The 25,039-nt window shown below is 45.8% G+C and overlaps 1 protein-coding gene across 1 annotated transcript in view; it reads left to right on the top strand.

Moving 5' to 3' along the window:
- REL (REL proto-oncogene, NF-kB subunit) overlaps nt 1–25,039 on the top strand; it is a 32,461-nt gene that overhangs the window by 3,412 nt on the left and 4,010 nt on the right. The window contains exons 2-7 of the mRNA XM_055816676.1: nt 1,744–1,886; nt 5,206–5,354; nt 9,674–9,765; nt 20,328–20,468; nt 24,381–24,485; nt 24,797–25,009. Coding sequence (XP_055672651.1) covers nt 1,744–1,886; nt 5,206–5,354; nt 9,674–9,765; nt 20,328–20,468; nt 24,381–24,485; nt 24,797–25,009 — 843 coding nt within the window. The remainder of the gene's footprint in view (nt 1–1,743; nt 1,887–5,205; nt 5,355–9,673; nt 9,766–20,327; nt 20,469–24,380; nt 24,486–24,796; nt 25,010–25,039) is intronic.

Genomic DNA, 25,039 nt, shown 5'->3' on the forward strand with positions numbered 1-25,039 from the left:
TCTACTTGATGGGAGGCGATTGGTTTAGATATTGTATCTTGATGAATTGTTAGAAAGGAATATAGAGAGTCCTAAACCATAGTTCTCGAGTGTTTGGCATCAAATACAGCCTGGAGTTGAAATGTATTGTGCCATTTTAAAAGGCTGTTTAAAAGGGTGTTCAAAAGGCACGTGCTGTTGAAGACAATTGCAGAGTAAGAGCTGCTTTCACGTACTGCCGTTGCACAGTTGTCTGTAGGTGTGTTATAAGTAAAATGTGCGTTCAGGTCAGACCAGGGTGACTTCTTGGAGATGTTCCTTCCATCCCTTCTCTTCTTTTAATTATCTTCTAGGTTGTAATATTTTTCCGTCTTTGAGCATGAACTGTTGCAGCACTGGAAATACTTTGCGATCAACAAGTCCTGGGCATAAAGTTCAAGCTTTGTGTTGGCAGGTATTCCTAAATGACTGTAGGTGCAACAAAAGAGAAGCTTTTATTATGGAGCTCAGATGGGAGTCCGCACCTCTTTGCCAAAACTCATACACTATGGACTCATACGCTGTGTAGACCTTGGGCAAAAGGAAGTAGGGGATCTTTTACCCTTTTAGCACTTTCAATATATTTAATAACTATTTTGCTTGTTATGTTGAAGTCCAAGCACTTTTTTCAGTGCCATGCCACAGGACGTTGCCTGTCATGTTTGTTTGTGATGCTCAGCCTTGCTTGAGTAGGATGCTATTATATGAAGATGACAGAGAGCTCAGTAGACATTTCCATAAGCTACGTTCTTCTGATCGTGCAGCGCCATGATGATTCAACTTTTACAATATTTACTTACCCTGTGTTATTTGTTTTTCACATGCCATCCCACTGTTTGTCACTGTTTGATTGACTATCCTGTTTGATGTTCTCGGTGAGATATATTAAACAGCTTGTTACTGCATGGCAATAAAATACCGCTTGAAGAGTACTTACGCTCTTGCCAAGTTAATGTCTTTCTAAACCTCCCCCCCCCCCCCCCCATTAAGAGTTCTGCTGTCTCTTGTTCTCGTTTATCAGTCGTGTTTCCAGAAGACCTCTTTTTGACAACTGCCTGGTAGCTTTTACTGAGGTTTCGTTGTCTGGGGAGATACTGCAACTAGAAGCAAGCCCTGTGGGAGGTGGGCAGCTCGAGATGTATAGAATTCAGTACCAGCAATCAGGTATTTTCTGAGCCCACAGTGGTAGTATTCAACCCAGTAGGGTGGGGTTTTTGTGTAATTTGCATAGTTTCTGCTTCATTATGGTAGGGACTAAATCAATTGATTCTGAGGAAACATCTTCGCTTTCAGAGGGCATTGAAGAGAACATGCACTTGATGGTACCTGTACTCAGCAATTTGTAATAGTGTATTATAATTAAAGGTATTAAACATTCTCTCAAACCAGTGATTTTTCTGTTGTTTAAAAGCTACTTTCATCAGACATGTATTCTCTGATCGCTAACAGAAGCGAAGTTGTAGGTGAGATGGAGGGGAGGGCATCCTTTGCTAATTACTTCCGTGGCATTGATACCTGGAGGCTTCATTTAAATCTGTTCTCTCCCCTCTCCCCGCACTGTCACTGTGTGCGTGTACATGAAGAGTGGATTGTCTGAGAAGGTAAACAGAGTGGAATGATGGTCGTGTCAGTCTAAGACTCTGGATATTCCAGTTCTTACATCTTCTGCTGCTTTTGAAGCTCTACTGTGTCCTAACACTGGAAATGTTTTGCTTTGTTTTCAAGGTGGCCCTGAGCCCTACATTGAAATATTTGAACAACCCAGGCAAAGGGGCATGCGTTTCAGATACAAATGTGAGGGAAGATCGGCAGGCAGCATTCCGGGAGAACGCAGTACTGAAAACAACAAGACGTTCCCTTCCATACAGGTAAATACCGCTTTTATCTGTGAATTACCATTGCCCACATTAACGTTGCGCTGCAGCAATGTGTTGGGCTTGGTGCAGTAAATAAAGTGCTGTTCATTTTATGTTCTGTTATTCTTTCCTTGGCATGCAAATGTAGTTGCAACAGAGTGGAAAAAGAGTTCCTTGCTCCTAGTCGTTAAAAGATTTTGTTTCAAATTTACAAAAAAAGGGGAGAAGGTGTAGAGGTAGTTAACAAAGTACTGGTAGAGAGGGAACTTGATGAAGTTACTCATTGCCTGGGAACCATTCATTATTAGCTTTTTCTGTGTGCGTATTTGTTCTGGTTTCTTAGTTATGTGACTTGGGTTTGGTTTTGCTATTTGGACTGCAGCATGAATTTTGGGAGAGCTTTGAAGGAGTTTGCGTACAAAATTTGAAAAGGCTTTGAAAAGCTGCTGGGCGCAACATGAAAGAAGGCACTTTGTACGAGTGAGCAAAGTAAGAAAGTGACTTGCAGCCAGCGATTTGGCGATTAGGCTCTGCAAAAGAAACTACCATGAAGTGTGTGAAGTCAGAAGGGGATACAGAATTTAAAAACGAGCTGAGAAAGGGGAATTATGTGGTCAGAGCACCTGCAATGAAGAAGAGTTGGGTGGTTGCATTATGGATCGGCTGGGAAACCCAGAATGAAGGGATTTGGGGTGGCACTGGCAGCTGCGATCAAAGCAGGGGCAAAGATGCAGATGGCAGAGGTGGAGTGGAAGCACTTTAGCAGTAGCTTTCATATGTGGGACAAAGGAATGTGTCAGGGACCCTAGACAGGTAGGGTAAAGGTAGAAGAATTTCTGGTCTTCTATTTGAGGTTGAAGTCACTGGTGTTTCCTTGATCTCTTGCAATTTGGAGAAAATCTTTCAGAGGTGAGGTTAGAAGAGAAAGCTCAAATACAGATGGAAGTTAAGAGTACTTGCCATCTTGAAGCACGTTATGGTGCCCAGGAGCAGAAGCTGTGTATCTGTTTGTGCTGTGTGCCAGTATGAATAAAAAAAAAAGTGAAGCCAAACTTGGAGTCTCTGGAATCACAGCAGAGAAAGAACAGGCATGCAGGACGTGAGATCTGAAAAATAAGAGGTTTTAGCCCGAGGCGTAAAAGCTCTTTAAGAAGAGGTAGAGCTTGGGAAAGGTAGTATTGGCAGTCATGTGTTAAGCAGCGGTGAGTGGCTCCTGCATAAAGCAACAGTGGAAGCTGGTCTAGCCCTGAAGCCAGAATGGCCAAGGGAAGAAGCAAGCAAGAAGGTCCCCCCCTTGACTATCACAGTGCCAGATTTGCGTAAGGAATGCAGGAAATGGAGATCTTGCCAGACTCTGCTTTTTTTCAGCACTCTACCGATTGAACAAGGAACTACGTAGGCTGCTGGCAAGAGTAAACGCTCTCACAGACTCTGCCTAAGGCTGTGCCAGGGCACAAGCTGAATGGCGGCTATAAGCCCCTGATTCCTCTTGGCCTGGGCTCTGCTGCACATGAAGGCCAAGGCCAGCCAGAACCCAAAGGGAAGGTGGGACGTGGGCAGGTGACCGTGCAATCCTGGCAAGGTTTGTGCCTTTTTAAAGGTGACTGTTGATGACAGAGCTGATTGTTACTGATAGCAGGTGATTTCTAGGTGAATTCCTGCCTCCCTGAAGTCCGTAGGAGGCCTGAGTGCTGATTAGGTGCTAGGGGAGTCCCCTCTAGAGATGGAAACATCAATGAGGATGAGAACAGAGAGGCCAGGAAGAGATTAAATTTTGCACTGTGGTTGTGATGAAGAACATCAAGGAGGAACTGGAGAATCACAAGTGGCTAGATTGGGCTTCCAGTTCAAGGGGCTGGGTGTGAAATGAGGGAGAAATGATGTAATAGATGAAGAAGGTGAAGTAGGAGTGGAAGTTTTATTTTAAGGGTAAAAAGTAACGGTGGCTTGTATGAAGGCCAAGAAAGAAGCCAAGCAGGAGACAGAACCAGCTAACAGCTGGTGGAAGCTGGAAGAGCACAGGTCAAGTCAAAGGTCAGAGGTGTTGGCTCAAAAGGATGTATGGTGGATCCTTGGCATCTCAGGAGGAGGAAAGAAATGGCAGGAGGAGGAGAGGAACAGTTAGTTATAGGGCGGGGGAAGCGGAGGAGGAGAACACGCCTCTGCACAAACGTGTGCCTGAGCAAGTCTTGCATTTGCTTTCAAGTTGTTACGCTTCAAACAATTTAGGCCAAACTGTGTTTTTTCTTTTTTTTTCTTCTACACTCGCCCACACAACCCTTGGTGACTTCACCAGTAGCCGTCAGCACAAGGGAAGACTTTATGCACCTGAGAAACATGTATTGAATTAGGCTGACGACTGCTGTGAAGGCTCTCGGAGCTTGAGAACTTGGTGCCACTCTGCTTGAATATAAGACTGAATGTTCATCTGAGAATTAACTAAAAAGAAAAAAATGGGGGGGAAATAAAGACTTCACAGGGGATTGTGTCATGCTATGTTGATTAAGATCCTCTTTCACTACTTAGTGGTGTTCCATGCCCAGATAGCATCCTTATCCCTGAGGCTTTAGGATTTTTTTTTTCCTAAGATCTTTGGAGCTAGACCTCTCCTTCAGTAAGCATTTGTATGTGGTCACCAACGTAGAATCTTGCATCTTTCATGCTAAGGCTAGTTATAATAATGAAATATGTCCTGTTACAGTTGGTCTTAGGGTATTACAAGCTGTTTTACTCTTAGGTTTGAGCATCTGTGTTACATCTGGCCTTTTGCACGGGGATGAATTCGACTCGTGCAAAAAGCCCTGGTAACATGGTGAAGCCATAGATCTCCAGCCCCAGGGGAAAAAAAAACCCCAAAACCCCAACCACCCAGCAAAAATAAAAACGCAAAAACATTCTTTAGAGCCATTCTTGCAGTAGGGTAGTTGAAGAGAACTGAATGGGTTGAATGTCGAATTCTTGCACCAGCAACATTTTATCATTACAAATAACCAGCTGCTTTGGCAGAACTAGCAGGCAAAGTATGTTGGTTTTCTTTTCTGAAAGAGCCGAGAGATGCCTTTGAAAAAAATTTTCACTTTTCAAGTATTTGGCCAAAGAGTTGGTTTTTTAGTGTCAAATGAACAGAACTGAAATGGAATGAACAAAACTTCTGAATGGTCCTGGCTCTTACAGGATCATAGAATTGTTCAGGTTGGAAAAGACCTTTCAGATCATAGGGCGGTGTTTCTGCTGTAGACTATTTTAGCATGAAACTTATTTTCTGTTACATACAGGGACTTTACTAGCCCTGATATCTAAAATCTAGAAATTACCTCACGTTTTTTGGTAGATTCTGAACTATTTTGGAAAAGTCAAAATAAGAACTACGCTGGTAACGAAGAATGAACCCTACAAGCCACACCCTCATGACCTGGTGGGAAAAGACTGCAGGGACGGCTACTACGAAGCGGAGTTTGGGCCAGAACGGCGAGTCCTGTCGTGAGTAATGGTGTTGCTTGGGAGTTCGATTAATTATGCAAGTGATTTGCTAATCTTACGTTTTAAAACTCTAACTAGCAATTAAAAAAAGAGTAGTTAGTATGCTGTCTTTGCCTAAGTTTACTAATCCATCTCTCAGAGAGAACAGCTTCTCTTTGAAGTATTTCCTTCTTTTTAAATACTTCACATATCCACCTTTGGTCCTGTTCTTTTCCTGGCATCCTCTTCTTTCCTTTCTTTGTTCTCCCACTGTCTGTCTCCTTTTCCTTTCTCCCACTTGTTTGCGCTTTTTTTTTTTTTTTTTGGTCTGGTTCCTTAACTCTGCTCACTCTGGAGCATGACTCTCTCCTACATGTGAAAATGTCAACCAATAGAATGGGTAACGACAACATTAGAATTAGCACTTCACAGTGATCAGGGAAGTTTGCATCTCCCATGGGGAATGGTATTTGGACTTTCTGGAAACTGGCAGAGAAAGTTTGTACTGACTGAGCATCACATCATTTAGAAGGTAGTGGTTGTGACACATCTAGAAACATGTTGGTCGGTGTCACTGATGTTGCTCTTTGTTTGGGCTGGGGTTCTTCTGAGTAAAACCACCGATCCTGCTCAGGCCCAGCGCTGCAGAGCAAGCACACCGGGGAAGGATCTACTGGTGGATGCAGGAAGGAAAACTCATGATTATGAGTTTTAAGATTTGTTTCTTGGTGCTCTTCAGAGGCATGTTAAGAATATCTAAAACGCAGTTGTATTCGCTAGCATTTCCTGCAAGTTTACCAAGTCTTTGTTGCAGAGTAAACTGCAACAAACGTAGAGGGATTATTGCCAGAGAGGAGAAGTCAAAATAGACAAGCTGTTTGTGGCTCTCAGTTTGCGATGTAAATTTGGAAGTAGTCTGTTGCTTTGGGGTAAACCTAACAGAGCTGGGGGGTAAATATTTCAGTGTATAAGTGGCTGTAAATATTTCAGTGTATAAGTAGCTCCTGCGCACTGTTCTGGGGCTGATGTGATTCTGTTCGCGTTGGTGAAATTACTGCACGTTTATGTGGGTTTAGTCAGTAGGAGACTATTAAAGGAGAGAACTGAAGACAGTCTGTTTGAAGATGATGATTGCCTGATGGTGAAATAAACAGTTGTAATAGAGGAAATGCTTCAACTTACAGCCCAGGCTGGAGTGATCATGAATGCGCTGCAGTGTATTCAGGTGGCACGTAGTGTGTTGACTGTACTGCCTTTTGCTGTTACAGACACTAAGAACTCTATTAGTTTATTGGTTTTAGCTCTGTTTACAATGCAGTCCTAACTGCGGAATGGTAGAAAAGGATTAGTAAATATAGTATTTCCTATAACATTTTCCCCACTGTCATACCTCTCCAGAAAGGTAGGGCTGTCCCTGGGGGCACTCTACCTTCTGTCTTGATTGTTTTAATTTCTCCCTCATCAGCTTCCCTGCAAATAGAGTTCCCCTTCACCTGGTCTCTAAAAGGCAGTTGCAAATATCCGAAACCTTGCACCTTCCTCTGACTGTCCATTCACCAGCTTCTCCTTTGTCTTCTCCAGTTCCTTACCCACGGTCAAAGGATGCTGGCCCTTCGAGCCCATCCCACTTCCCGCTCTCGGCTCTGCGCCTCCTGATCCGAAGCAGAAAGCCCGATTGCTTAACACCTTTTCTGGTGATGTGTTACATGCAACCGGATGCAGGAGGACACTGGTGATTGCTTTTCCTCTTGGTGTTTTGTTGCACAAGGTTAAGCCTGTAAGCACAAGGTGCGCCTGTCAAACGGATGTGCAGGCTGTAATGCCAAAAAGCGCTGGGATGCTTTGCAAATACTTATTTGCAAAGTTTGATTTCATCTCTGTTGTATGTGTGCATCAAGTCCTGTTCTTTGACATAATGCTGTGTCTCTGTTTCACTCAGAGGCACTCATGATTGTTTGCTATATCCATGAATTCTTCTCAGTATCGGTAGGTTGTAAGCCTCTCGGTTTCTTACAAAATAAGTGGGCTACTTTCAGTTTACTGATAATGTGAAACTGCAAGCTTCAATTGAGCTTGGCACTGGAGATCCTGATGGGAGGAGGCTCAAAACATTCTCTTTGAAATGTTTCCAGCATCGGTGCACTCATATTTTTAACAAATCATTGGTTGCTTTAAGATGAAAGAACAGTATGATCCATAATTGGATCTGGATGTTTAAAGTCATTTTCCTTTTTGTGGCTGGTGACTCAGTCTTTGCATTCTTCTCTTCGAGTCCATGTTGGAGAAAAGCCTCATACAATACTAGTGAGCAGGAGATGTCCTCTCTTGGTAGTGGTTCCAGCTGTTTAGTCTTGCTGAGCATCCCAAATTGGAGCAACAATCCAATTCTATTTTTTTTCCCTGCAGAAGTGGGATTATTAATCCCAGCTTTTGGGCTGGTCTGAGTAATGACTCTGCTTTCTGCTTGTTTGAAGTTCTCCATGTGGTTCTGGTTGAACAAAGTGTGTTGTTCTGCTTGTGCTGTGGTGATCTTTGTCCTGCTGCCTAAACTTGATCAGAGCCCTCCCTGGCCACAACATCAAGGTGAAAGTATGAACGTTGGAGCTTGTGTGACTGCCTGTATACTCAGATTCTTACTTCCTAGCTTGCTATCTCTTGATGTGGATGATATCATAGGTTTTTTTAAAATGTTTTCTTTTTTTTTTTTCCTCTCTCTTCCTACTTCTCCCTCTCCCTTCTCGTTATCGTGCTTGCTTCCTGTCAGCCAGCGCTGGTGTGAAACCCCGCAGCCCTGCGGAGGTTCTCGACGGTTCCTCCTCTGGTCTGACCCTCTGTTCAGTGACAGTTAAATAGACACTTTCGCTGTGAGCGTGTGTTTTAGAAAACATTTATAACCTGAGAATTACAGGCTGTTCGAATGCCTGGTTTCTGTCCCCAAGAGGCTTCGTTCCCCGTGGCTGAAGGGTGTGCGGCAGCGGCTGTCCGGCCCCAGGATGGGCAGTGCTGTCACTCCATGTGCGCCTGCTGCGTACCGGTGACCTGCAGTGGGTTGGGGATGGAACGCGGGACAGGGCTGGGTCATGGGCTTTGAAGCATGCTTCACACTGAGCCTGTGGAATAGAGTGGGTGTTCTGGGGGAAAAAATAATATGTGCTGTGATCAAGCCCTAAAAAAAAAAAAAAGTACTGCCTCCCCGAGAAGGTAGAAATAGGATTGGTTGCGGAGGTGCCGTACAAATCTGGCATGCCAGTAGCCACAACACGAAGCCAAAGTGCTTTAGTGAATTGTGAGATGCTGCTGCGTTTTACTTTCCTCTAGGTCGCTGTATCATGTTCAGTTTCTAAAGGAAGCTTGCGCGTTCCTCTCACGAATAAAGGTTCGGGAAGTGGAGCCTGACTGCAGGGGATCTGGGAACCTCTGAAGAGAGCATGTGGGGTGCAGGCAAGGGAATTCAAGGAAATTAAACTTAACATCCTGCTAGGATAGTTGTTCAGAGCAGGGAAACGCGGAGCAGCTCTCAAGGGGGTTGGCAGGACTTTGGGTGCATGGAGGTGTTTTTTTCTGCATAGCCAAAGCCCAGAATATCTGTGGTGTTTCAAAGGAAGGGAAATAGCTGGTACTTCTGGAGAAAGATGCCTGCTGGCATGACCTATCTTCTGAGCTTATTGTAACATCATGAAATGTGGGGGTTTTTATTTATTTTTTTTATTTTTTTACTTCCTGCTTTACATCCACTCAGCTTTGATGATGTCATGGTTTTTCCATGTGGGAAGGAGTCAGCTCGCCTGGGACTCCCCCCACCTCCTGCATCAGGGTGACCTGCACTTTTATGCAAATAAAGAGGAGCTGCAGCTCTTCAGAACTCTTCCTAACTATGTGAGATCTAAAAACCTGTTTTGACTAGTTTCAAAGAACCTTTACAATGATGTTTGAAACTTACACTCCCTGATAAAAGCAGGAAAGCAAATCCTTAACAGATACAAATCAGCAAGTTTATTGATAACAAAAATAATTGTCACTTCAGATCACCCAAGATTATTTAATTTTTCATCTCTGTAGGTTTACTGCAGAATAACAGTTTTTAATATAAAAATACATATTCTTAATAAAGAATATAAATTCTTTAGAATATTATTTTGGTATTTTTCACTTCTGTTTCCGCTCTTATTTTGGAAAAAGCAGCATCTCTCCTTTTTCAGTTTTTACATCCTTATCAAAACAAGCTGCTTTTTTTTTCCTCACACAGTATGTTATCACACTAGTCAAGGTCAAATAATTTATTTAATATTCTACACTTAAGATTTTTATTAGTTGCTGAAATGCTGCCACATGTGCTTCAGTTTTCAGAATTTGGGCATTCAGTGTGTGAAGAAGAAAGACTTGAAGGAATCAATTTCTTCACGAATCTCAAAGAAGATTAACCCTTTCAATGGTGAGTAGAAATTAGCTGGCTCACTTTGCAGGGTGGTGGTGGGGTTGCGCTTTGTCCTGCCTTTGCTTTTGTGATAGACTCCCCCCCTCCCCCCCCCCGCCCCGATTTTTTTTTTTTTTTTTTGGAAACTGTCTTTCTGTTCTGTTTCCCTCCTAGTCTTTCCTCACTGTCATCACATGAATCTATTTGGATAGTTGCCCCCTTTTTTTTTTTTTTTTTTTTTTAATCTCCAGCAGCAATGTGAATTGCTGCTTCCAGGGAAGTTTCCGGGGAAGCTTTCTGGACAGAAGCGATGGGATAGTGGCAGAAACCTTCCCCAGAAACTTCCACAAGTATCTCAGGAATTGGATTCCCTAGTTTTGGCAGCTATGAGCGTGAAAGACTGAATTGGCATAACTCTGCCACAACTTAAACAGGTAACAAATCTAGCTTGCCACCGTCCCATCTCCTCTTGTGATACTGGTGTCTGTGACCCCAGCCAGGCAGTTTGGGGAGCTGCCCCCCGACTTGATTTTGTAGCCCGGGAGTGGATGCAGGCACATGGGAAGCCTGCAGCAGTGCGGGTCTGAGGCAGGTTGTGCTGCTACACACAGAACCGCGCCTGTGCGGGCCTGCCCGTGGGCTGTGGTGTTGTACAACAGCTGATCCGTGGGCTGCTCGCAGCCATCCTGCTCTGCCCTCCATCCCCAGTCGTGCGCTCAGACTACTTCCCTCGCACCGGGTGCAGAGGTTGCCTGGCTACGTGGTGAATGGACTCAGCAAGCTGTACCAATGGAAACCCAACTTTCCAAAAAAAACCAAACCAACCCACAAAAAAACCCAAAAACAAAAACAACAAAAAAAAATCCCAAAAAACCAACCAACCCAAACCCACCAACCAAAAAAATTCCTGATCAGACAAAAAACACCCCCAACCCAACACCACCCCCCCCCCTCAGATCAACTTGCTAAACCAATTAATCTCCCAGCCACATAATTGCACAGTTCAATGCACAGCACAGGTGGGGAGCATGCAGCAAATTGTAGGGCCGACTGGAGCCGGACCAGCACTTCCATCATGCAGGCGCAGCTGGGGGGAATTAGATGAAAGGCATAAACACCCCTGAACTATTAGCTAAGCATTATGAATGCAGTCATGTATTTGCTTAAGTCTAGCAAGAGCTTGGAGATTTTCCAAATACTTTTTTTAATACCCACAGAGGTCTTGCTAAATTCAGGTAAGACCCTTCTTGGAGAGTCTAGAGCTGGATTTCTGGCTGGCTTCAAAACACGTGTCCCTGAATTGGGACAAAAAGAAGCATGTTGAGCTTATTACAGGGTGAGAAAGGTTTAGATACTTTTCTTAATTTTAGAACAGCCATTTGGAGTCAGGCTGATGGTCTTAATGGTCCATCTCAACAGTTGTTCTGGTAATGGATGCGCACAATGGCATCTGTTTTTACACAAATTTAGCCCATCACAACAATTTAAACAGTTGAAGTGTTTGAATTGTTACCTTGCCTCAGCCAGCTCTACCTGGATTTCAGATAAAAAGGGGAATTTTTCTGTTCAGCCCTTTTGGCTTTCTTTTACTCCATAAATAAAGAACACGTTGACATTTTCTCTTGATGTTGTGCAGTAAAGGAATGTGATAAAATCCCTGTTTGTGCATGGGTTTTACCAAAGAAACTTTAAGAGGCCACATAGTTAGCTCTGTTCCTAGCACTGCTGGGTGTAGTAGTGAAGCAGTGTTTAACTAAAATAATTTGGCAGCAGATTTTTACAATGGTTGGCACGTAACTCCAAATTCACTACCCGTTTTTGGGCAATTACGGCAGGTTGTGCTTGGAGCATCAGGGCAGATCCTGGGCTGCTTTCCACCAGTCCAGCAGCGGAGGAGATGACAGCCCTGCCCTGGCAGCAGGGGAGAGCCTGGCGTGGGTGACACACAGGGCAGCACCCCGCTCTGGGCAGGGGCTGTGCCGAGAAGGGGCCGCTGGCAATCCCCAGCCTGCGTAATTGCCTTTCGGCACTTGGTAGCATGTCAGCACAAAGCAGAGCTGCTTCAGAATGGCCTCCAGCTGCTCCAGGGCAGTCCCACGCTAGGCAGAGCCCAGAAAAGCGTAGGACCAAGGTCTAATAAAACGGGATTGGGTGACAGAAATATTTTTACGGGTGTACTTAGTTGATCAAAAGAGGGTTGCATTAGCAGCAGTCACCGTAATGTTCGCTGCTTGATAAGACTGGGAGTTTTTTGTATGGATTCAGTTTGTTTTTTAAGGTCAGAAGAGTATCATTATGTTCTCCAGGATTGCACAGGCTGTGTCGTACCAGTCCTGCATTGTGCTTGATTTATGTGCCTTCAGAAAGGCATCTGGCTGTTTTATTTGGAGACATTTCGGAGTTAAGTGCATCCTCTAAGCAGGTCGCGAGTTGGTCACACAAGAAATGAGTAACACTATCATAAAAGAAATCTCATGGAGCTGAAAACTAGCCTTCAGGGTGTTTGTGTGATGGTTGGTTTTACTTTTTCTTTCCCACCTTCATCTGGAACAGTCAGATAGTCCCTGTCCCGAGTCTCCTTTCAGGGCAGAGGTTCAGTATTGACCCTATGAACAGATGCAAAACGCCTCCAGCCTGCCAGCGTATGTGTTACTTGGCAGTAAGGGATGAAGTAGCAGCAAGGCGTGGGGCCGTGAAGTCATGTTCCAAAGTTCCTTGTGTAAAGGGGCCATCGTCTTCCAGGGAAGCACAGGTACCACAGGCAACTGGGATGGCAAAGGGAGAGCGAGCCCTTAACGCAGATTCTCTGGGGCTGTCATCCCTCCGCCACGTCTTCCAGTGTACAATACGGACACGTACCGAATAAGGGTCATAATTGGCAGCAGTAGGAAGTTGCTTGGTTGAGGTGTGTGGGTTTGAAGATTGTTTTCTCCAACACTCTTGCCTATCCTGTTGAAGCAACTGATGTCTGCCTCTGAACGCCTGGATGATCAGGAGTCGGTGTTTGCAGGCCATGCCGTGTGCCTGGTTGGAGCTGTCTGCATGAGTCATGCTGCAAGCGTACCTGTAAGGCTGTTTCACCGAGAATTCCCCACTATTAGCTGGCAATGTTTATCCTTTGCCAAGTTCAGTACAGGCTGTACGGATCGTGTGCGTTCGCTAGGATGAAGACAGATGCCTTGCGCTTGGGTCGCTCCTCTTGGGTTAGCCTTGTTTGAGAGAGAATTGCTGTTCCCACACCATCCCTGGATATGTTTGTAATCCGTTGCGTTCATGAGGTGCATCCCATATATTTTTGTCCATTAATAAGCTAAACGATTCTAGAAATCTCTCTTGTCTCATCCCTGAGCGTGCCAGGGAAGTGGTGTGTGGTGGTTGTAACTAGGACTCCTTGGCACGATGATGATATAAATAGCGCAGCATCGAAGGAGCGGAGTTACTCCTCCAGCGGAGCTGGTCCATGTCTGCTTTCTAGGGTGTTTGTTTTCTTTTAGTAGCTGTTGAGTTGTGCCATATCCTTGTCTTCCCATGTACTGTCTGATGTACAGCCAACTCAAATTAAAAGAAGAGCCAGTCTTCAGTTAAGAGCTTTTTGTGGGTGGGTGTGACTTGACATAGAGACAACAATTGGGTTAATAACAACTCAAGTTAATTATCGATGAGGAAAAGCCCTAAATGTGTTCTTTAAATTTAGGGGGAAACCGTACTTGGTATGGTATTCCAGAGGACTAAGCTTTTTCTAGGTGAATGGATGGCAGCATGAAAACCCTAGGCTTGTCTTGGAGTGAGAGCCCTGGAGGATGGCCAGATTTCAGGCAGTTAGAAGAGAGGGCACGAATAGGCTTCCCCTGGAGCTTGACATACGCTTCAGGTTCCTGTTCCTTTGTAATTGCTCTTGCTAATAAGCATTTAATTCACTTGCAGACTCGCCCCTGTACCCCACAACTAATTCTGCTCCGTTTGCCTCCGCAGTCTTTCCTTTGCCGTTTCCCCTTTCCGCCCGCGAGCAGCTGACCCCGCGTCGGCTTCGCACTCGTCACAGTCTCCACGCCACCCCTGCACGCCCCCGCGCTGCGCCCGGGCTCGTCCCCACACCAGTCACACTCGCTTCCTGCCCACGCGCGGTCACCCTCCCCACAGCTTCCCGTGCTGGCCCTGGCACGGCTGCGCTCCTGAGACACCCCCCCCCCCCCGACGCCACTCACCCACGCCAGCCGCGGTCACCGGGATCCCTCTCTCCGGCCGCTCGCCGCAGGACAGCCCCTGCATTGTTGGGGGGCTTGGTGGGCCGTGATTATGTGAGCAAATAAAATATTATGAACCCAGTGAAGACTCTTAGCAAGAATTTGGGAGCTGGGAATAGCTTGAAGTGGAAAGTATCCCTGTAATGAGTGCCTGGGATGTTGCACTTCTGTCCTTAAATTAAAACAAATGTGTAACAGCAGCACCCCCAGCTAAAATCTTGTGAGAGATTGAAAAAAGTGAGAGCTGCCAGCTTTTTGAGAAGCACAGAGCAAATCCACATGTGGAAAGCTAAATGTCCTGATTGTAAGGTGATGTTAGTTTTTACTTTTGGAAAGCCTCTTTTGTACCTCATGCAAATGCTTCTTGCTGTTTATGCTGAAATGTGAATGTTAACCTAAAGGACAGCCCCTTTTCAAATAAAAATGAAAAGGAACGTTGCCAAGTAGAGATGCAAAAAATGCTGCGCTTTTTTCTTTCCTGTACTGTAAACAAACTGCTAAAAACGCGCTAGAAATGTGCAGAGGCTGATGGATAGATCTGCTTAAATCTGTTCCGATTTTACATTTTTCAGACTGAACTTGGGAAAAGAACCCAGATTCAAGAGTAACATTGCCTAGACAAAAAAAGGACTGAGTTTCAAAAGTTTGAATTTGTATTCGCAGTTCTTCCCTTGGCTTTTGTATGAGGCTAGGCCGTTCATCTTCCCTGCGTTTCTTTTCTTGGTAAAGCAGGGAAGCACAACCATGGTAGTTTAGGCATTCGGTCACTGGAAGTTAGCATCAGAGTTTTACAGTCTTTTGCATTAATCAGCCCTCAGAATGCTTTTTTAAAAAATTATTGATAGTCACTGATGCATGTTCTGTGTATAGGTATGTGCAAATGTTTCTTTCTTCTGCAGAATTGGTTGGAACTTACCTCTTTGTGGATCACAGAGGTATAAAGCAGGCATGGGTGTATTGGCAGAAGAAACATATGCTGCCATGGTCCTTTCCTTCCCCTTGTTCCCAGCTTCTACCTCTCAGCAGGTGCTAGTAGATGGTATTTTTGCCTCTGGATGTGTAGCTGAACAGCCTGGCCTGTCATCCAGCACTGTGTCCAGGTGCTGGAGCCCAGCTACAGAGCGAGCACAATATTCTGCTTTTGACAGCAAGGGACAAATAGCGTAGCAGCGCATCTGCTCCTTCCTTTGTACCTGTACGATTTGTAGTTCACTTAGGAACCGCTGCTGTAGCGTTGAACTAGCTGGCCAGGTCCTTTCTGGCTGCGTGGCGTTCGGTGGCAGCAGTCACCGCTCAAACGCCTGGGCAGTTTAGTACGTGCTGCAGGTCCTTCCTAAGGCTAGCTGCCCTGCGGCCACGCAGCCACCGCTGCGGCGAGGCCATGGGCTGGGGGGGCATAAACGGGATGCAAAATGCACCTCCCAGGCGCTACACAGGGAGGAACCTTTGGCTCGGACCCCGTTTCCCTGCCTGGTTGATCCTGGCCTAAATGGGGAGCAGCGCTGGAAGGGGCAGCCCCCCCTCGCTCTGCGTGTACCTGCTTCCACCCTGCCCCGTGCACCAGGGCTAGCGGTCGTGGGAACAGGCTGCCTGAAAACAAGCCGTTTCCTCTTTTCTTCTGGCAGGTTAGTGGTGAGCCAGGCCAGTTCCTTGGTCTGATTCACCACGTGAGCGCCAGGCCCAGTGTAAGAGCAGTGCTGGCCACGGAAGGGCGGGCAGAGCCAGCCTTTCACAGAAGGACCTCTGGCGCAGACAGAGTTAGACCCCCCAGTCGTGCCGGGGCTAAGGGGGGGATCTTTGTGCTCCAGGAGCAAAACGCTCGAGGCAGGCCAGCTCTGTGTCATCGCTGAAATGACACTGAGCATCCAGCCTATCCCCAAATTAAACCTCGTCATCTGCGTAAGAGAAAAGGCAGAATACAGCTCATCGTGATTATTAATGATGTGTGTTCCTGAGCGGTCTCAGTGGTGAAGTGTCTGTGGGAGGTCATTCTCTTTGTTTGAGGTCTAGCGTTCCCCCCGCAGCCCCTGGCTGAGGAGGGAAGGTCACAAGATGTCCCTTTGCAGGGGAAGCTGGTGTTTTCAGCAGAGTCCTCTCTGAATGTGTCACACCACATCATTTGCCCTGGAAGTTTCCGTGCAGGTTAAGTTTAGATGCTAAAGTACCTCCAACTCCACCCACTCCAGAAGTTTCTGACATCATCGGTCTAGAAGCTGGGTGGAGGGCTGTACGTGAGGAATCTGCGATTTAATCGGGTATCGTGTTATCAGTGAAAAAATACAAACACTTCATCATTTCTCTTCAGTGTTCAGAATAAACTTTCACTTTCCCTGTAGCATCACCTTATGAGTAAACTTCAGAGCCCTTAATCCCCCAGTAAAATTTGACAGATGAATGGTATTTTATTGGCCTTTCTGGCTGTTGAAGACTGTTAAAATAGTAAAAAACATGAGAAATAAATAAATAGGAACAAAGAGGAGGCTTGATATTATCTGCATCTTGAACTTTGTGCCGAGTTGGAATTGCACGTTGGTGGGCTGGACCCAGGAAGTCCCCAGTTTTGTGTTACAGAAGAAAATCCCAGAAGTTCTCTGATTTGGCAGAAACCCAGCAGGGCATCTCTGGGCTTCAGTGACAGAAACATCTGAGACGGAGCCGAGCCCAGTGCCTGCGTGGTGTGAGCTGCTGGGGATGGAAGGAGTTCACAGTGTAGCTTGGGGGGCTGTGTTTCTCTGCCCACACTGGGACAGTGTCAGTCTCTTCCCATGTTAACGGATAATGGATTAGAGAATTATTTCAAAGGTCATTCTTTTTTTTCAGTTGGAGCATTGGTGTTTCTTTCAGAAGAGTTCTACACGGATTTACAAAGAAAGGATTTGCTAGTCCCCGTAGCCCCTTTCAGGGCAAACAGCCGATACCCCCCAGGTCCAGCTCTAGGTACCGCTTTTAAAATCCTGGTGCCAGAGTCTTGGTTAGTTTTCTTTTACCATTGTGCCCGTGGTGTTTTTATGGGGCTTTTGGCATCATGCCCCATATTTACCTTAGAATTTTAATTCTTCTTGAAAACAGTTGGGGGTTTTTTGTGCTTTGAGTTGCTAAGTGTTACTTTTGAAAGCTCTCCTCCTTGTAAAGGAGCTCCACTTACTAGCATTCCTTCATCTACTCCTGTTTGCACAGATAACTATGGACAACGAATTTCTGCCAGGGCAAGGCTAGTTTATTAGATTGGGCCATCACAGGGACAAGCAGAGATTGTTGGTTGGACTCCTAGGGAGACGGTAAGGTGTAGTACCACACAGCGAGAAGCAGTCAGAAGAGGAAGCTGGACTCCTGCCAAACCCAGAGTACCTCTTCCTTTTATTCACGTCGGGTTCGAGCCTTTTTTTACCGTATCTGCTCCCAACACTCTGCCTTGTGCGACGTTTTTTGCTTCACGTGTGTAACGTCACTGGTTTCGGTAGGGCTGCTGGTGCAGAGTTTGCACAGGCTGATGGAGTGAGTGCCTGCTTCTCTTCTCTGGGACTTACTGTTCCCAAAATCTTCAACAGCATTTCTTAACTTTAATAACTTCAGGTTTGTCAGGTTTAACCCTGTCTGTTGTCCTTCTGTAGAGAAGTTGGTGGAGTAACACTGACTGACACGACCATCCTCCGTACGGCCATACTCCAGGCATTAGTCAGTGTGTTTGTCTGCCTCGTTTTTGTTTGCTTTTAATATTCTTCAGGTCAGCATCCATTCCACTTAGTGGCTGCTCTCAAATTGACTTCAGAGGGAGCAGAATGAGACGTTTGTTAAAAATAACAACATTTTATTTTGTTTGGATGATTGTCTTTTAGGTGGGAATTAAACATGTTTTGGAATTGATGAAAGCTGTGCGCTTCTGTATATGAACATGGAATCTTGCCTCGTATTTTTTTAAGTATGTCATCACAAGATGGGAGTTGCAGCTGTCTTGTTCTCCTTTCTTGCTGCTACGTTCTTCTCATCTTGTTAAAAATAGCCCAAGAGGAATCGCTCTTGACTGAACACTTCCTCTTTCAAACTACAGATTTTTAAAAATTGTATTAAATCATTTATAAGAACATGCAAAGCAGGAGCAGTGTTTTTTGCTGTAATCCAATGAGCTGTACGCCACAACTCTGTTCTTTGCAATTATTGGCACACCACATCTTTCCTGTGTCAGGTTGGTTAAACAGATTTATTGGGAATTTGCAAAAGTTCGTAGCGTAGGAAATGATGTTATTTGAACATTAGCATTACTAATTTCCTCCGTATCTAGTATGTATTTATAGAGTGCTTTCAAGCTGTAAGTCTGCTATTATTTGTTTCTGAGAAAGAGGCTGCTGCGCCTGTGGAAAGTGTGGCGCAGGGCTGGTGCTGCTGTACCGTGTGAGAGAGAGACTTGCACAACCACAGTCCTCGCTTCTCGTTCAGAATCAAAAGCCAAATCCACATTTTGTGCTTGGCTTCTACCTACAGGGAGCTGGCTTAGACAAAGGTATTTCATCTCGGTGCTCAATTGAATTGAATTTGATTTGCTGGCTGTGATGCCAGCATGGATTAGACTCACCTGAGCTGCTGGGAGCAAGGTGGCAGTGCCCTCCTGGTTATCCCTTCTGCAAGGCGCAATCTGCAGAATGCACTTTTCTTTTTTAATTCTCCAGATCAGGCTGTATCAAGAGGTAGTTGGGCTGTGGAGCCTGCCAAATCTGAGTGAGGCTGAAGAGCCGTCTGTTCCAAACCTGTTTTCCAAAGATCCTGTTTTATTAAGTTAGCAGGTCAACTAGTGAAGTGCATTAAATCATAAAACTTTGTGTACCTGGTAATACAGCCAGCCACCAACCTGCAAAGCGCAGGCTGGCAGGACTGCCCTGGGCCCCACCATTTCTGAAGCTACATACGTAGTTGCTGCTTGGTTTTGTACTTGCTGGTGTATTTGCTTGAAATATTGCAGATCATGGGCTTGTAAAAGGGAGCGGTGACTTGAGTTCTCTCTGCAGGAGAGACCAGGAGAAACTGAGATATTCAGAGCACAAGAAAGACTAAAAATGCCAGTGGAAAGTACTCTGAGCTCAGTGCATTTGTTATTTCACACGATCAAAAGGCAAAAGGAAGAAATCTTTCAAGTGGGCATTGTGGAATCTCACTCACGGCAGGGTGGAGACCAACCTGGTGATAAACGTTAAAGGTCAGAGTATCGCAATCTAATCAGTACAGTGGGATCCCCAGACTTCTCATTGCAGCCACGTTTAATCTCGTGTTCTTGCAAGAGGCCTCTGAAAGGGCAGGGGAAGGACTGAACTCGAGAGGTTGTGATCTGTTGACTTGCCACGTTTGCTGTAGGCAGTTGCAAGGAGTAGCTGAACTATGCTGAACTGCTGCTTTGAACGATTTTGGAAAAGAGAGCCATGGAATTAAATCAGTTTCTCATTTTGCTAGCGTTGAATGTCAGCATAACAGTTTAATGTCAGACCTCGAAGGAACACATCACATTCAGAGAGGGCTGCTTTTCCTAGAGTCACCCATTAAGCAAGGGGTACCCGAAACGTTCAGTGATGGGATCCCAGGTCCTGTGTCTTGAAATTAAAATGAGAGCAAACACAATGGAAATGCTGATCTCGGGTTCTGCGTTTCCTGTGTTTTACGCCGGGAGGAATATGTAAGGAAACGGGTCCTTTCCAGCAAGGCTTCGCCGCTTGTATTACGAAATCGTACCATAGTGACGCCACTGAGCACTGTTCTCAAAGGTACAGAAGCGATGCAGGTAGGGGGGTGGTGGGGCTGGGGATGGTTTCTGTTGTTTCAGCTTTGTCCTTGCCCCAAGAACTGCCTTCTGATTATTTTTCTGCCTCAGTTTCTAGAGAGAAATAACAGTACCACGTAGCGCAAGTCTTTCACTGCCATGGAAAATGTTCAGCTAGGTCCTAGGACATCTTCGTACTGAAATATTTCTCTTCGGCAGCAGCATGAATTTTGTGAATTTTATCGTGCACAAACAAGAGAGAAACACATCCAGGGAACGACTTTTAAACTATAGATGTATGAAACTGGTCCGGCAGGCACGGTGAGGAAACCAGACGCCAGAAACAGCTGCAGAACTAGGACAGTTTAGCCTTGTTTGATGAAGGGGAAGCATTAGCGGCTTCTCTATCGTTTGTTGTGTCCAGGGAATTTACTCAGGCAGCCCCTGCAAAGCTAGCAGGGACCACGGGCACGTTTCGCCTGGCTTGGCAACGCCTTTGCTTCCATCGGTGGAGATTCGTCCCCGGTTTGTCAAAGAACTACTGCTGGTTTTGATGACTAATCCTTAGTCTTGTCTTTCCTTCTGCTGTTCAGTGCCTGAAGAACAGCTGCACAACATCGACGAGTATGATCTCAATGTCGTCCGCCTCTGCTTCCAAGCTTTCCTCCCTGACGAACATGGCAACTACACGTTAGCTCTTCCTCCTTTGATTTCCAACCCGATCTATGACAACAGTAAGTACCTATTCGGTCAATTGTGGGTTTGTTTTTTGTTTGTTTTTGTTTTTTCTTTTCCTTGGGATGAAAAATGCCAGGCCAGTTTTTGAGCTCTGTGCCAGTCTTCTGGGTCACTTCTGTGGCTTGGGACTTGCAGATGCATGTCTAATGCGTGGCAAGTCAGTGAGCACGTACTCAAAGGATGATCCCAGGGTGAAGCATTGGCCAACCAGAGTAAGAATTGTCCATCGCATCTGTGGACTCGCACACCGGTGTTTTTTCAGCCCTCGGTCATATATCACAGCAATGACTGCAAGGAAAGGCCTGCTCCTGATGTGCCGAGGGATTCAGGTAAAGGGTAGCAAGATGGGCGGCTGTAAGAGCGATCTGCTGCCCAAGGCTGTCCTCCGAAGCCTGTTACACCTACGAGGAGCCTTGCCTTTGCCTTGCGAGGGCTCTGGAACAGGGCTCGAGACAGAGATTTATCCCAGTGGGAAACTGTCTTAACGCTTGTCTGTACCCCTTTTGTATCCCGGCCGGCTGTTGTTTTCAGTGTGGAGGCAGGGAATGGGGGAACGTTTGATCGTGCTCTGGGAGGGTGCAGAAGTACGTGCAACCCCCCTTCTTGGCACTGTTTTCCACATTCCGCAAAACTGGACTTCTGTATGGCTTTGGCAGGTGATGGCTGCTGAGGATTTTAGCCCTCAGCGTGTGCTGGACTTCTCTCCCTGAGCAGAATAGCAGAAGAACTTTTAATCCTTGAAAACTTTGTGGCAGTGTTTTTTACTTCTGCAGTGAAAGTGTTTCCATGCTAAGTATTGAAGTCATTACTTTAGCAGAAACTATTGAATAAAGTGAGGTCTGCGTTTATAAAGTTGATGTGGGCCTAACCACTATGAAAGCGTTGAATATGGACTCGGGTGGTTTTGGTATTCTTAGAGTATATTTTAGAGCATTATCTAGGAGCTGGGACTGTGTGCATTGTTATTGAGAACCCTCGTAGTACTGAAGTACTTGGGGATGACATAAAATTGATGTATGAGATTTGCAGCTACGCCTCGGATGCTATCTAGAAATGTGCCAAATCATGATTACTTGTCTATGTTGATTGACGTCAGTCTTCGCTAAGCTGCTGAAGTGACAGATAGCTGTGTGGTGGGGAAAGCTTGGTTTTTTGGTGTGGGTGTATGTGGGCAGCTCCTGATACACCGCTGCTACGTTACGTGGAGGATTTTAGACACCTATAGTGTAAATAAAACGGTGCGTAACTGCAACCACAAATTGTGAACGTTATGCTGCTCTTGTTTGGGACAGCAGTTTCGGATCTGAATTTCTTTTTAAAATGTTAGCCTCTCCGAACCTGCTCTGTCGTACCGAACTGGGGTAAGGTCAGGTTGTAACTTTAGATAACATAAAATTGTGCAGTACACTAGGCTTTGGAAATCCTAGGCTGTTAGATTTTGAGCTTTTGCAGATCTGTTCAGATCGGGGGCAAAAAGGTATGCAGAGCTTCTCTGAAAATCAGCTTGCACATTTTAAATCTAATATTTTTTTTCCCTTTGTAATATTTTCATAGTCTTGACCTGCTTTGGATAGTAGAAACACATAAGAATAACACGCAGACAACTGCAAGTGTATAAAATTCAGTATTACAGGCAGCTTCTGTTTTCCTTTGCCTGTACTGTTAACTGGTTTTGAACGGAAATTTCCCAAGTTGAGTATCTTACTGCGCTGAAAACTCTTGGGAAGAGTCGGATAAAGCAGCTTACTGTTCCTGAGAGATGAGGTTAGGGAGAATATGTTGTTCTGCTGGTGTTGAAAGCGATGTGGTTTTTGGCGGGCAGCTCATTTTTCTAGGGATTTGTTACCAGGGATGTGCTTTTGGGGAGCGAGGAACAGGAATTGCGCAGGAGACAGGCGACGGGGAGGGGAGGGCGTGCATGGGGGGAGAGATGCGAAGCGGCACTGCGAGAGGGGCCACAGGGAACATCTCCTGCTGAGGCTGGGGTCCCACTCCGCGGTCCTGCCTGGCACCGGGGCTGACAGCAGAGCAGAGCATCAAAGCCTGCTGACATCTGTGTCTCTCTGTTTCCACTTCTGAATTCTTTGTCTAAAAAACGAATGACGGAAGTCCAGCCTAGACCTTCCCCCAAACCTGTTAAAAGGACGCCAAGTGCCATTCAAAGCACACAGAAGTGAAACAAAGGTAAAATTAGGCTTCTCCTTGCCATTCTTAATTTACCCTTCCTGTGAAAATCGCACGATGATACTGTCAGTCATATGATCCTGTGCTGTTTCTGGGTTTGTTTTGTTTCCCCTGCCTTCAAAGTTTCTGATTCATTCAGCAAATCAAGTGGCATGTGGCATGTAGTAAAGAGGCTGTAGCACCTGCTTCTCCTAATGATAGTAATAGCTGCAGATAGTAACTACGTAATTGGGCTCTGGCCTGAGGTTACCAGGAGCTCTGTTTTAAGCATAGTCTGCGCCGTGCTACGATGTACCTGTACAGTACCGTGAAAGACTGGGCAGGAATTGACTCCAGCGGAGAGCCTGAAGTAGGTATCCCACACCCTCCCTGCCCCCCTTCTGTTTTTTGAGGGTGACTCCATAAGCTTTGGTTTTGTACGTCATCTCTGTGCCTGGAATGGGGAGCGCATGGCGGTGGAACATCGCACTGCTGTGGCGGTAGGAGGATTGGTTTCTGGCTCGTAAAGCAGCAGCAGCTGGATCATTCCGGGCATTTTAAATACATTTGGAGTCAACGTGTTGATGTAAGAAGATCAGAGAATGTCATGGCACAGTGTAGTTTTGTTCTGTGGGGATTGGAGGGGTGGAAGAAGGTGCAGTAGCTCAGTAAACTGTGAATATGGTCACAGACAGCAGCAGAGAAAGTATCATCAGTTGCTTCGTGCGTTAAGTGAAGACGGGGTCTTAAAATCGGTATCTTCTCACATATTTAGAAGTATCAACAGAGCATATAGGCACAGGGGGTGAACTTGAAATTCTAGAGAGAGTTTTTCTGTCCTGGCTTTTTTTTTTTTTTTTGGTTCTTTGTTACTTCTGCATCACTACACTGTGACATCAGTGCCCTTTGAAATAAATGGTAAGGTGCCCACCGAGCTCCCGGGGGCTGTTCTTTCTTGCGGTGCTCTGTCGGCATGCTCCCTGCGGGAAAGCTGCAGGTAGTGAACAGGGCCGGACGCGTCAGGCGGTGTGTGTCTCCATCCTGCGTGAGTTGCCTGTTGTGTGTGCATGAACTTACTGTGAGCTACAGTGCTACGCAAACTGTGCAGGGGGGCAGCTCTCCATCCCTAACTGTCATGAGCGCTGTCCGTGCACAGCCACAGCCTGGGGCTGACATGTGAACGTTTTGGGGTAAAACCTGTTACCTTGAGTAAAGGCATGAAAGTTAGGCTCCTAGACCTGGTGCTCAGGCACGTTGAGAGGGTAACAGAGGAGAGGCACGATGGGCAAGTATGCCTGTGAATAAAACTACCCCCGGATACTCGGAGAGGGGAATTTTCTTGACTGGCTAGCCCAGCTTTTTGCGGAGAAGCATGACTGTAACAGGTAATCAGTCACTCAGAGAAGTGCTTTGAATCGTACAGCTTGAAAGGCAGCAGTGCCACGCGCAGTCACATCATTCAGGGAAGTATTCTGGGGCTGCTCTAGAATAGTTAGAGAGTGAGTGGCACAGCTGCACTGGTATCTTGTCTTTGGAGATGAGCAGCTGAGAGCTGTAGGATCATGGAACGTCAAGCCTTGCTCCCGAGTTTCCTGTATGGCGCGACTCGTTTCATCTGAATTTTGGGATGTCACACCTCTCCAGCTTTTGCCTTCCCTTCACATACCTTAACCCCCAGCACCCTCATCTTCAACAGTGACAGTTTCAGTAATTCTTTATCATCCAGTTTTCCTGTTTGTTTCCAGGAGCTCCCAACACTGCAGAACTGAGAATTTGTCGTGTGAACAAGAACTGTGGCAGTGTAAAAGGAGGAGACGAAATATTTCTACTGTGTGACAAAGTTCAGAAGGGTAATCTTGACTAGGTTTTTTTCTCTTCTTTTGTCCCACATGGCTGACACTATCACTTCCTAGCTGGGGAAGTGAAGCTCTTCACCACACTCCCGTCTAAGTGGTTTGGTGTTACAGCTGGGCAGAATAGCTTCCAGGTTCAAGGGCTCTCAGCAGCTCTGAAAGACACTCAGTGCCTTTAAAGTCGAGCCATTTACTTGGCATCTGAATTCTGAGCCCGACTCCTTTCTTTATTCCCCTTTTCCCTTTTTTTCTGCTCCAAGTTTTCAGTTTTTCAGCTTAACAAGCATCTTCTGTTTCTAATGGACCAGATGACATAGAAGTCAGATTTGTCTTGGACAACTGGGAGGCCAAAGGTTCCTTCTCACAAGCTGACGTTCACCGTCAAGTTGCAATTGTGTTCAGAACGCCACCGTTTCTCAAAGACATCACTGAGCCCATCACGGTGAAGATGCAGCTGCGAAGACCTTCAGACCAGGAAGTCAGTGAACCTATGGATTTCAGATATCTACCAGATGAAAAGGGTATGGTTCCCAATCGGTTGAGTTTCTGAA

Source organism: Falco peregrinus, chromosome 11 (assembly GCF_023634155.1).
Source record: "Falco peregrinus isolate bFalPer1 chromosome 11, bFalPer1.pri, whole genome shotgun sequence".
NCBI lineage: Eukaryota > Metazoa > Chordata > Aves > Falconiformes > Falconidae > Falco > Falco peregrinus.